The sequence below is a fragment of the Nylanderia fulva genome, unplaced genomic scaffold (assembly GCF_048542155.1).
Source record: "Nylanderia fulva isolate GAGA-0341 unplaced genomic scaffold, ASM4854215v1 Scaffold20, whole genome shotgun sequence".
In the NCBI taxonomy this organism is placed as follows: Eukaryota; Metazoa; Arthropoda; class Insecta; order Hymenoptera; family Formicidae; genus Nylanderia; species Nylanderia fulva.
The window spans coordinates 3699465-3711896 of record NW_028190264.1 but is presented as its reverse complement, the minus strand read 5'-3'; the positions used below and the strand labels follow the sequence as shown (position 1 = coordinate 3711896).

General features: G+C 32.2%; 2 protein-coding genes across 2 annotated transcripts; both read right to left on the bottom strand.

The window, feature by feature from the left end:
* Positions 1-159: 159 nt before the first annotated feature.
* LOC114944172 (uncharacterized) lies at positions 160-4968 on the bottom strand. The gene is made up of 9 exons (XM_029319960.2): positions 4510-4968; positions 3324-3390; positions 3093-3248; positions 2754-2987; positions 2368-2679; positions 2166-2270; positions 1909-2066; positions 1341-1731; positions 160-952 (listed from the first exon to the last, which is right to left on the bottom strand). Exons 1-9 carry the CDS (start codon positions 4624-4626, stop codon positions 714-716), a joined length of 1779 nt encoding a protein of 592 aa, XP_029175793.1. The 5' UTR covers positions 4627-4968; the 3' UTR covers positions 160-713.
* Positions 4969-5421: 453 nt separating this feature from the next.
* hgo (homogentisate 1,2-dioxygenase) lies at positions 5422-12432 on the bottom strand. The gene is made up of 8 exons (XM_029319950.2): positions 12332-12432; positions 11871-12006; positions 11237-11382; positions 10837-11023; positions 10565-10744; positions 9703-9926; positions 9260-9386; positions 5422-6712 (listed from the first exon to the last, which is right to left on the bottom strand). Exons 1-8 carry the CDS (start codon positions 12347-12349, stop codon positions 6399-6401), a joined length of 1332 nt encoding a protein of 443 aa, XP_029175783.1. The 5' UTR covers positions 12350-12432; the 3' UTR covers positions 5422-6398.

Genomic DNA, 12432 nt, shown 5'->3' with positions numbered 1-12432 from the left:
TAATCTTTATATCATCCTTACCTAATTGACAGCAGCACTTGTTTTCCCAATAATTATTTCTTTTTAAGTAAGAAAAATCTGAAAAAGTAAAAAATAAAACAAGAAGAGGAAAAAGAATAAGGATTAGAGAGGAGAAAGAGAAAAAGAGAAAAAAAAAAGTTATTTTCTATATTATTATTATTTAAAAAAAATTTCTTTTAAGAATATTTATGTGGCTATAAAAGATAATATATGTGTAGTATAGATATAAATTTTAATATTACTATTAAAAATACATATATCAATTTTTTTACTTTGCAATATAATTATGTATAAAAACATAAAAATATATGATTTAAATTTCATAAAACGAAATAAAAAATTTTAATTTCCACGAGTTACAATAGAATTTTTCATAGAAAATTATTTTTTATTTGAATCAATCATTGTCACAAATTGTAAAAAATTGATCGCGGCATATAAAATGAATATCTTACGAGCTATTCTTATGCAGTGACGGCAATTTGGGAAAAATATCAAAGGTATGTCTGAAATCGCAACATGAGGCCTACCTAAGCATAATGAGCGTTTTTCATCTTAAACATTATTTTTCCTCGTTCAAAAGAGAGGGAGTGCTACACCCCAATAATTTTATTGAGAGGCAAATAGTGCTCTGCTCCTCCCAAAGTTGTTACTGTTACCACTATTCTTATGTGTATAAAATGTAAGAAAAATCACAAATTCAACTTATCAATGCGAAATTCACAGTCGTTCTTTGTAGAATTGAACTCGGGAATCTTCTTTTCGTCAATTTCACCGAGTAAATTCAATTCATCGATATTTGTCGTAAAAGAATGAGGTATAACACTACCATCCACCATGTCGGACTTATGAACCTCGTCAGATTCATCGATTTTACGATATTTTATACTGGCAGTTTCTTGTATAACAATCGGTGGTGACAATAAACCGTCTAAAAAATATTGAAACTGATTGTAAAAGTATCGACATAATAACATCATGATGATAATTTTATTAAGTACAAGTAAAAAAAATAGAAAAAAATTTTTAGCAATATAAAAATCTAAAAATCGAGAAAATGTGCACAAAACGGAGTAAGACGACAGCAAAAAGAATTACAATAAGATTATAATAAAATCATCATGTCATAATAATAAAATCGCTTATTGACCGCGATTTACAAGTAAAAAAAATAGAAAAAAATTTTTAGCAATATAAAAATCTAAAAATCGAGAAAATGTGCACAAAACGGAGTAAGACGACAGCAAAAAGAATTACAATAAAATTATAATAAAATCATCATTTCATAATAATAAAATCGCTTATTGACCGCGACTTACCGCTCTCATCCGTACTGCCTTCATCCTCAGATACCGTCATCATAGCGCACTTAATGCTTTCCAATAGCTCGTTATCCGACGACGTGATGAATTGCAAGCAACCGATACCATGGATCGTCTTCACAAGCCTCTTTAAGTCCTTAGGTAAATGGAATTTCTTGAAGAGTCGCGCCTCCTCTGGTATGCGATTTGGCTTGCAATACGGCAATTGAATCGTGTAATATCTCTTGTTTCTTTGCGGATAATTCTCCTTCAGCAGACGCAGCAGGTGATTATCCACGTTCCGATAAACAATTGTTGTGTTGGTTTTTGCGGACGACACCAACGGAGATGTCACGACGAGCACAATGTCGGCAGCTTGAAATGCAGTGTTGCACCAGAGTCCCGGATCCTGCAATGTTACAAAGTTATCTTCTCTTCCATTAATTAATTTATTTTATTTGAATCAAGCTCTCATTACAAATTAATTTATTAGTTAATTATGATTTGTTTTGAAAGCAATTTAAATTATATTGTATAAACCTATCCTAAGTTATATAATTATATATAGATTTATTTCGTTACTCACTTTGTTGGCAGTTTCTGCGATATCAAACATATCTATCATGGCATTGATGTTACAACTTTTCAAATATTTTGCCAATTCCGCCATTACATTCACGTGCAGAGGATGTGACGGGGTATAAATCAGCAAGCAATTTGGCCTCATTGCTATTCTCTTTAAAACTATTTAATAAATCCGTTTTAAATCAATTCTATTTAATAAATAAACAAGAAAAAAAGAATATCTTATTACTACAAATGTAAAAGAAAATAAATTCTTACCTCTCTTTCTGTAAAGCTTAAACACATGATACAGCGCGTATAACAAAACAGGTGGTATCCATATCAAACTGATTATCATAATCAACAATTTATGGGATGGATGTTCTAAGAAATGCGAAATGTAACAATGTTAAAAGAGCCATTAGAGTCATTAGAGTGGCGAGATGAAAAAAAAAAGTATGACACGTTAAATCATCTTTACTTGTGTTTATAAACGGTGTCGTGCTGTTCACGCATCCATGTTCGCCGCAGTTTAGATGTAACGCTGCGACTTTGATGTAATATACGCTATCATCCGGTACAGAGAAGTCATACCGCAAATGTTCATTATTTTCGTTCGCGGGTAAAATCACGATGTTGAGCGCCGATTGCGTGTCGTTATTGATTAACCATATTTTGTATTTCGCTACGTTGTAGCTCTTCGGGAGCGGTTGTATGTACAACGCTAATTGTGACAAATCCGACACGTCTATGTATGTAAAAGGTGTAAACATTTCGACTTTAATGTCGTCCTCTGAAAGATACGCACAGATATAGTTGGAATTTATGAACAATGTCGTTAAAGAGCTGTGGAAAAAGAGGACCCACCGATCAATTTGTGATCCGGCACGAAGAAGATGTACTTTTTGCTGTATGTGTGATTTTTCTGAATGGCGGCATACTCCAAACGATACGGAGATCCCTCGTGTGAACCAGAGGAAAATGGACACGACACGAACAAGTCTTTGGGTATTTCGGGATGAGTGGCATTTCCGTACAATTGTATGTATCTACACGCATGCTCATTCTCGTCGGCGATATTTTGATAACGCGTAATTAATCCTATTTTACAAATAAATTTTTAATGCGCAACGCAGCACGAAAAATATTTAATTAAATATTTTAATATTATTAATTTAATAGAGTTTAATTGCGGCATCTCCTTACTATGGAAATTGATATCTGAGATCGACAAATTAAATGAGGTCGCTTTATGGTTGTCCTTCTGGAAAGTATGGACAAACGCATGTAATACGAAGTTTCCGACATTATCTTGTTTAGATGATTTCTTATCGAATTCGTCAAATTTTAACTTTGCACAACCTAAAAAATAATCTCGCAATAGTGATTGAATTTAATTCATTGAAAAAATTTTCGTTTTAATTTATCATTTCCTACCTTCGCCCCTTTGTACCTTCGTCAATACACATCGGAAACCTGGTATTGGTTTCAAGTCCAGGTTAGTCTAAAAAATTATTATAAAGAAAAATATAAAGAAATAATAAAAATCATACAAATTTATTGAAATTTCGACCTAACTGGCCAGTATAATTTAATTAGAAACAAAGGTGTTTCTAATTAAATTATACTGGCCAGTTAGGTCGAAATTTCAATAAATTTGTATGGTTTACTCTTCACTGGCGACTTCATTAATTTTATCGTGAAATAATAAAAACATAAAGAAATAATGTGACGCTTAGTTATATTTCTTTTCGGTTAGGTTTATTATTGTTATTTATTATTATTGTGTGCTTTCTGAGAGAGCATCTTCTTTTTGTCGACTAATTATATATTTTAAAAGTAGCAAAAGATCGTCTCTTAAAAACGGACAATGGCAGAAAAAAAGAGTAATTTGCGAGTTTAGAGGTCGATTGTGTGGTCGACAAATACACTCGCTATCGCTCGCAAAGATACTTTCTTTTAAATTTAAATAAATCTAAATGGGTGAAAAATAAAGGAACAGAGTGATTTTAATTAAACTGGAAACCTATATATCCTATGTAGATATAAAGTATTTGTCTGTATACATATATATATATATATATATATATATATATATATATAATGTTGATAATTAATCAATTCAAGGTAGAAAAAGATTATACTGATTGAATAAGAGTCAAAGAGATAAACTTTTATTTTTTAATCTAATTATCAGTTGCTTATATAATGCAAAAATAGTGTTCGTTATTATCTTTGTGCAATCACATAAATGCCTATACCATAAACAATTTAATTCAGTATTAATCGTATCTATATAAATACCCAGACGTAAGCTAATCATCTGTATAATTTACATATTTTTTCAAGGATAATACCTTAACAGCATTAGAAGTTACATTAAAAAATAATGTTAAGTTATAAAATGATGAAAAAATTGTATTTACGTCTAATTTTCACTTCTGGATGAATATTTCATAGACAAATAGATATGTAAAAAAAAGCGCGCAATTCCCTGAAATACTCTGTATGTATGCCATGTGACACTGCTGGTGATTTAAAATCTATACATGTATTGTGTGTGTGTATGAGTGCGCTTTAAATGTGCGCTGTGCTTGTGATTAGAAGAAGATATAATACTCACCACATTTTGACAATAGTGCGGATAACAATACGAGGCCGAAGCGCGTTCAGTCAAAAAACACAGGGCAATCACGAAGAAAAAGTTACGGATTGTTACGTGCATTTTTAGGTTACCCATTATTTGACAATACACTACATTTGGTCGACACAGCACGTGTCATCGATCTCAACATGACAACTGCTTTGAAGTTTGTCAAAAACTCCGATTTTTACGACATCAATGTCATCTCATGCTCCGATTTACATGCTCCGCCTGGGCTTTATAAACAACGCAAAATATTCTAATATATCCTGTACACTACGGAATCAACTTTCTATCAGACGTGAGGTCAAACTGCGTATTGATGAGAGAAAACTCTGCTGGGAATAGCAGGTACTGCTTATATAGTCTGGAGTCGACAAAGACGATCTCTACAAGGTGAATCACTAACGATTCAAGGCATTTAAAATAATCAGACAGTGAAGAAAAAATTATTACATGTACTAGGTAAATTACAAAAAAAAACAAGAGAGAAAAACTGTATGTCATTAGATTTTTTTCTCACTGTTATATTTTTCAATTATAATGCAACTGTAACACGTATTTGCTTGTAACACGTATTAACTGTTAAGTACAAATGTGAAAGTTTGATCGATGACAGAAAGAAGATAAATTTTCCGAGATTTTGATAAGATAAAAGATAAAGGTATTGCATTAAAACAGTATTGATCATTTTAAAACTACAAGAAATTAAATATAAGATATTATTTAAAATTAAAAAGAATAAAAAAGCATTATTTTTAATTTTATAACTAACTCTTATTTTGTAATTTTTGTAGAAAATAAGATACATATTAAAAATACGATACATGTTAAAAAACGCTTGATACATGTTAAGTAGAAGGATCATTTAAATAACAAAATTATTACATGTTGAGAAGAAAAATCATTTAAATTTTTTATTACATGTCTGGAGACATAAAAACAATATAATTTATGTTTTTTTGTTACAATTGGTTGACTTCATAAACGTCAGATTTTAGATAAGATACAATTTATTGTAAACTGTATCACTAGAAATAAGAATTATTTATAATTATAACATATGTTGCAATCTTATTTTATGTTGCAATACTATTTTTAAACTGTTACAAAAAATGTTTCATTGTCAGTTTTCCAATGAATTTTAGATTAATCATATTTCAAAATTCTGCTGTTATCTTATCTTCGACATTAATACCTGGAATTATTTTAATCAAAATTATGTTTTTTTTTTCAAAATGCGCTTTTCTTTTTAACTTTAAGCACTCTCCATTTAAAGTATAGTTACGCTGATTTTTTCGTAATTAGAAATATGCTTAGAATTCTCAATAAATTTGCGTTTGCTCCAAAACGCTTTGTCAATTAAAAAGTTTCGGGACACCGTATATGTACGCTGCATCTTTAACATACTTTCGTCAAATCGCATTGATCATGAATGCCAACGTCTTGGTAGGAGGTAAATAATTAAAAGTTCTTTGCACTCTTCGTGCGGACACGATATATTGTCGATGTAGCGAATTCATTATCAATTTGCAACTGCACGCACTAGATAACTTCGTAGATTTGCACGATATCTTTTGGACACAACACGCTATGAAAAAAAAATTTCTTAGAGGAGAGAAAGATTATAACGGGACTCAACAAAATAGATAGAACTGTGTAAAAGATATTTAAAAAGCTCTTGAGATGATGCAGTCATTAGTGAAAGGGAAAATACGCTCTGTTGAAGAGAGAAAGGCTTTCTTTCTCATCAAAATAAATCATAAAATCAAATAAAGAGCGTAAACACAGGTTATTTAAAAATTATGGTCTTAACATAAACATGTTGTTGACGCACTGATCGCCGCATTTAAGTGATTCTGACCGACTTAATTGGCGACGGGCTCAAAGTGCTTCCGTAGACCCTGCCAGCATTCGTAGTAGCTGTCATCTAGCTTGTTGCAGAGCTTACTGGCCCATTCCGTCACGGCCATGCTATACGAGGTCTCGAACATAAACGCCTGCGTACCGTCGGCAATCTTCTCCGGTACCAGCTCGTTTTTGGTCGCGGCCTCGAAGCACTGTTCATCAGGACCATGCGGAGTCATGATAGAGTGTAAGGACGCACCACCGGCGGAGAAACCATCCTCCTTCGCTTCGTAACGACCCTTTATCAGCCCCATAAATTCGCTCATGCAATTTCCTAAGAATTAAAAAACAGCAAGGTTTTGTCAAGACAGTGTATTTTTCTTAATATTATTATTTATCTATACAAGTATTCAGATTAATTAACTTGTGGAAGAATCCGATAAAATAATAATACAATTTTGGTAGTTTTAAAAGTTTCATCATGTGTATATAAATAGAGTGATAATAGTTTGTTGAAGAAAAACACAATATTATAGCAAATAAACTACTCTGTTCAATTACAGTGCTGATATATACATAAGTGACACTACCGTTTGATAATGTAAGCAGTAAACATAGCATGTATTAACATAAATTATTATAAAGCTATAGACTAAGGAAAAAACAAAGTATAGTAAAAAGCAAATACATACATTATCTATTTTAAATGTGAATTATTTTAACTAATAAGGTTTGAAAAAAGCGTCTATCGAATCAATTAACCATATGTAAATTAATTCGAGAAATATAGCGGAATCCAATCCAAACTCTTGGTCACTAATAACATTTTCCCTCGTTAAACATAATGATTTAATTTTCTTTAATATCTGATATTTGACAGAAATTCTCGCGAAATCCGACATGTCTGTTGACAGATGTCGAATAAATCATTTAAATAATGAATCGAGCCCTCCTCCGTTGATTTTCATCATTGACTGGTATCACTGAAAAAAACCGACATACGAAACGAGCGCATATATAGCGCGTCATTCGCGATCGCGCAACGAAACGCACCGGTAGGATTTGCAATGGAAATTCCGCGCATTTTGCATATTATCGCTCTCCACGCGCTGCCGACTTATTCATTAACGTGGGGAATGGCCCGCATTGAAAACACACTGCTATACTGGTTATCAAATCTCGGAGAAAGCAGCGAGCGGCTACTCTTACTGACGCTCGCCAGTATTTTGAGATGCGTATTATATATACGTTTCATATTGCATAGTTTCGTATTTGCAAAGTAAAAAAATCGCATTGATATATTTCAATGTGATGTGTAGACATTTCATAGAAAAATATTTCATAAATTTCACTATTTCAGGAAAAAAATTAAGTTATTTCAGAGAAGCAAGGAAATTAATATTATTCAAATGTCATCGAAATATTTCACAAAATTATTTTAACGGATAATTGGTTTTCGATTTGATTATGTGATTAATTTTATGTTACTAAATAATTTCTACACCAATTTTTTTCTTATTGATATTTTTATTCTTTTACTTGCTCTTAAAATAACTTCTTTCTTTTTTTTTCTTAAAATAATGTATTTATGAAATCTTTTTGATAGAATGTATATATAATGACAAATAATTAATTGAAAAAATATTACTATTTCACAAAGATGTAATTTGCCCAATCATCTTTTCATAATAATTTTTTAAGATAATTATTTATTAAATAAATATATATAAATATTTCTACTTTATATAAGTATACATTTATACTTTTAATATTCAGACGACAAAAATAATAATTGCTTTCTCCATAGCAAGCAAAAAATTCGTTGTCCAAGGGTAGTAATAATATCCTTGATAATAATCAATATTAATTTTACGATCGGAAAATACCATAACGCGTTTAGTTGATGATGATAGTTATTCCAATTTCAATCCTATAATTTTACGTGTAATTTCTATGCAGCGGAACGAACGCTCTCGAGACTCTGATAATGAGACGCTTCTTGTAGTTTTCAATTACTCAATCCGTAAGGATGCGTTCTCATCAATAAGCATTATGCCTATGTGTCTTTCTCTTTGCACGCAACTTTCTCAATAAGAGCGCAATAATACAGCAAGATACAACAACAATCATGACGACAAGGACGACTGCGACATCAAACGAAAGTGGTCCGTTCCGTCTTGTAATCGATCGGATCGTGATAGAAAATCGGTGAAACGACACATCGAAGAAAAAGATATTGTACGATCGGTCGCCGGGAAAAATTTCGAGTTTTCTCTGTGCTAACTCGGTTGCACAATTTTCAGGAGCGCTCTTCCGGAACGAAGACGCTCCGAGTCGAGTTCGGCGAAATACTCGCTTGAACTCTTCCCGTATGTATTCGACCCCGAGAAATCGGAACAGAAAATCTCGCAATTTTCATATACCGTATTCAGTATATCAAACATGTTACAGACTGATGAATTCATAGTTTAAATATATATATATATATATATATATATATATATATAGTATAAATTAAAAATAATTATCAAATAACATCAAAATTCAAAGAATGTGATTAAAAAAGGAATTTAAAAACGACGAGTAGGTTTAAGACATTTCTTGATGTCTTCTATATTTTATATTATATATATTTGTTTAACTACTTTCGCCACTACTTTTTCAAATTTATACTTTTTGTTTAAATGAAAGTTTAAATGCGCGATATTAGAAATTGTGACACAAATAATATTTTAATAATCTTGTCAGGCATGATTTCTTTTATATAATAATTTGTATAAAAAGATATTATAATACGCATATGCCAAGCCTCGTTCTTATTTCGTCGGCACGTGTATGAAACGCAAAAGGAATATTTATAAGGAATATAATTTCTACTTACGATGATAGTAAGGAGGTCGGAAAGTGTGCTCCTGCACAGACCATCGGGGTGGAAAGATCACGAAGTCAGCAGCAGCGGTTCCAGGCTTGTTAGTAGGACACGTCAGCACAGTGAAGATGGACGGATCCTGTGGAATTGATTAAATTATTCATTCCGATAGTGTGTCGAATTTGAAGGACATTTAAAAGGCTTATTTGCTATGCATATTTATATTATAAAGATTAAACGCAAAAATTGGAATTTTATATTTTAAAAGAATGAAAGAAAAAATAGAAATAAGAAATTTAACGCATCGGCGAAGATAATATCCAATTACTGGTACTCTTCCTGCATTGTATACATAGAAATGTATAACTAACAAATATATGAGAATCTTTACACATGTAGAAATTTCTTTTTAGATCTCAGAACTTTCTTGAATATCCATGAAGAGATCTACTCACGCAGTGATCAAAGGAGACCGAGTTGATGACCATAAATCTATCGAGATCATATTTGTAAGGTACGTAATTGCCATGCCACGCAACAACGTCGAAGGGACTGTGATCTTGATCAGCCGTAAACAGCTTTCCCTGATATTTGCATACGATCTCGTAATCGATCTCGCGATCCTCGTACCAAGCCACCGGTGTCTGAAAGTCTCTTGGACTCGCCAGGCCATTCGCACCTACACGTTAACCCCGCTAATTAGCTCACTCATTAAAGAAACATTCATTTATTTCGAGTTTTCAATCAAAGAAATTTAATTCTTCAAAATCTTCACAATTAATTGTTGATCGCCAGTGATAAAATTTTCACAAATAATAAGATGCAATTTAATTCGACCAAAAACTGGCTATTCATTTATTGCAAATAAGTACACATTACGTTTCGACCCACATTGTGGTCCTTTTCAAGTGTTGTTCTTATTCAGCAATTACATTAATTAAAAATAGAAACATGAAAGTTGTCCTGTCATATCGACAATCTGTTAGCTACTGTAATTAATGTAATTGCTGAATAAGAACAACACTTGAAAAGGACCACAATGTGGGTCGAAACGTAAAGTGTGTACTTATTTTCAATAAATGAATAGCCAGTTTTTGGTCGAATTAAATTACATCTTATTAATTCTTCAACAATGAGATAGAGAGAAGAAATCGAGTGTCATATTATTTTTCACGGATTTTTCATCTCGAAAATAAAATACAAATTCTTCAGCGGTCTGATATTTCGAGAATCATAAATGCGGATTAATTTTTTCAAAGGATTTAAAAAAAATATAGACCGAAACTTCTACGCGCGATCGTGCGAACAGATGATTACCTATCGGTCCTAATTCCGGCAGCTGAAAGTGATTGTCGAAGACCTCGAGAATGTAACCTCTGGATGGACCGAAAACGGTCACGGAGAATCGCATTCCCTGCTGAATGACGCATATCTCATTCGGCTCGCATCGCATCTTACCGAACTCGGTGGTGATTTGCAGAGCGCCCAATTGCGGCACTGCAATCACAATCAGAATTTCGTTTTATAATAATGTATGTTTTTTTTTCTCTTAAGAAAAATTGTATATGTAACATCGTCTTCCTGCCTACCGATGAGAAAATCACCATCGGCGTTATAGAAAGCTCTGTCTTTCATAGAAGCATTGCACAAATACACATGTATCGCGATGCCCTGACGCATTTTAGGATCGCCCGCACCGCACAAAGTGTGAAGACCCTCGAAAAAATCGACTTCAGGATCTCGTCGATTCGGGACATCGAAAGGCTTCCATCTTAGCTGAAACCCGAGCGATTAGCTTCAAAAAAACTGATCTTTTAAATTTCAATGCTTAAATCGAAGATTTCAAATAGTAACAGACACATCTACTTTATTTCTTTCATATATAAAAAAATTCAATCTCAAAGTTAAAAATATTTGATTTAGAATTCAATTATTTAAATAGTTAAGTCATTACAATAAATCCTTGAATTCGATGTCATGGAAATTTACCTGATTGGGATTGGGATATGTCTTGTTCCAATCGTCCATTATGTAAGATTCAATACCACATGCTCGAGTAAAGGGCTTGAACGGTTTATGAACGACAGACGGTTTTATCCGATAGAGCCACGATCTTTTATTTTGATTTCGTGGAACTAAGAAATAAAAATAATAGCGCTTCCAAAAAATAATACATAATAAACGTGCATAACATAATATTATATTAGCGACGAGTGAAAAATTATTTAAACAACTAATTCAAAATTACATTGCTGTAAAATAGTGTTACAGTTTTAACTTATCAGTCTGATAAGAGTGGCACGCAAATTAAAGAATTATGATAGAGCTCTAATCATACCAAGCTAAATTTATCTTTCTCAAACCGAGACAAAATTTTCCATTTATTTCACCATTTAAAATAAAAACGACAATTTTTTTATCTCAGTTAAATTTTGAATTTAAGACACACTAATTTTCTAAATTTTAATTTCAGACTTTATGACAGTCATATGATAAGATAAAAACATATGGAGGATATTGAATTCGAAGTATATAATCAAAGTATGAAATATTCTTTAAAAAAGACACGTTGCTCCAAAAATGTCGAGAGAATTACACAAACAAAACGCGCGATTTTACTCACCAGTGAATGCTGTTCCCGATAATTGTTCAGCATAAAGATTGTATGGACACTTCTGCGGATTATTCTGTCCAATGGGCAGTGCCCCTGGACAGCGCGCGTCCTCGCTGGAAAACTCGCAGCCGAAACCCGTAAGATACTAAAAGATGCAGTATCACTTTTGATTGAAAAATATTTTCTCAACTGTATCAAGCTTTCTTTTTCAAAATTTTCGCAAATTTTTCTACATCAAAATTGTGTTCTAGTAATTGTATGAGTAATTTTCGCATTTCTATTTAAAATAAAATAATGCTATTTTAAATTTGTTAAATATCATATTATACGAAAAATTTTTATAGACTATTTCCAAATTATTCTTTTTATTAAAGAAAAATAATAACTTTAGCACGACAAGGATAAAAATCACAAATTGAATTTTTTCGAAACAATTGCAGGATCGATATCGAAATCAACAGCTTCGCTACCTTTAGCTCGTCCTTCATGATCGCCAGCAGCAAAATTCTTTTCTCGGGGGGGCAACGGCGCCTCTTTCGTTAGCGCGAAATACGGAGGTTTCCACGACACT

Coding starts and splice junctions, on each gene's coding strand:
- LOC114944172 (XM_029319960.2), bottom strand. CDS start 4,626: ATGGGTAACCTAAAAATGCACGTAACAATCCGTAACTTTTTCTTCGTG. Junction 1,732..1,908: donor TCGCAGAAACTGCCAACAAA/GTGAGTAACGAA, acceptor GTAACATTGCAG/GATCCGGGACTCTGGTGCAA. Junction 953..1,340: donor AGGCAGTACGGATGAGAGCG/GTAAGTCGCGGT, acceptor AATATTTTTTAG/ACGGTTTATTGTCACCACCG.
- hgo (XM_029319950.2), bottom strand. Junction 9,927..10,564: donor GCCGGAATTAGGACCGATAG/GTAATCATCTGT, acceptor GTTAACGTGTAG/GTGCGAATGGCCTGGCGAGT. Junction 6,713..9,259: donor CCGACCTCCTTACTATCATC/GTAAGTAGAAAT, acceptor TTTAATTCTTAG/GAAATTGCATGAGCGAATTT.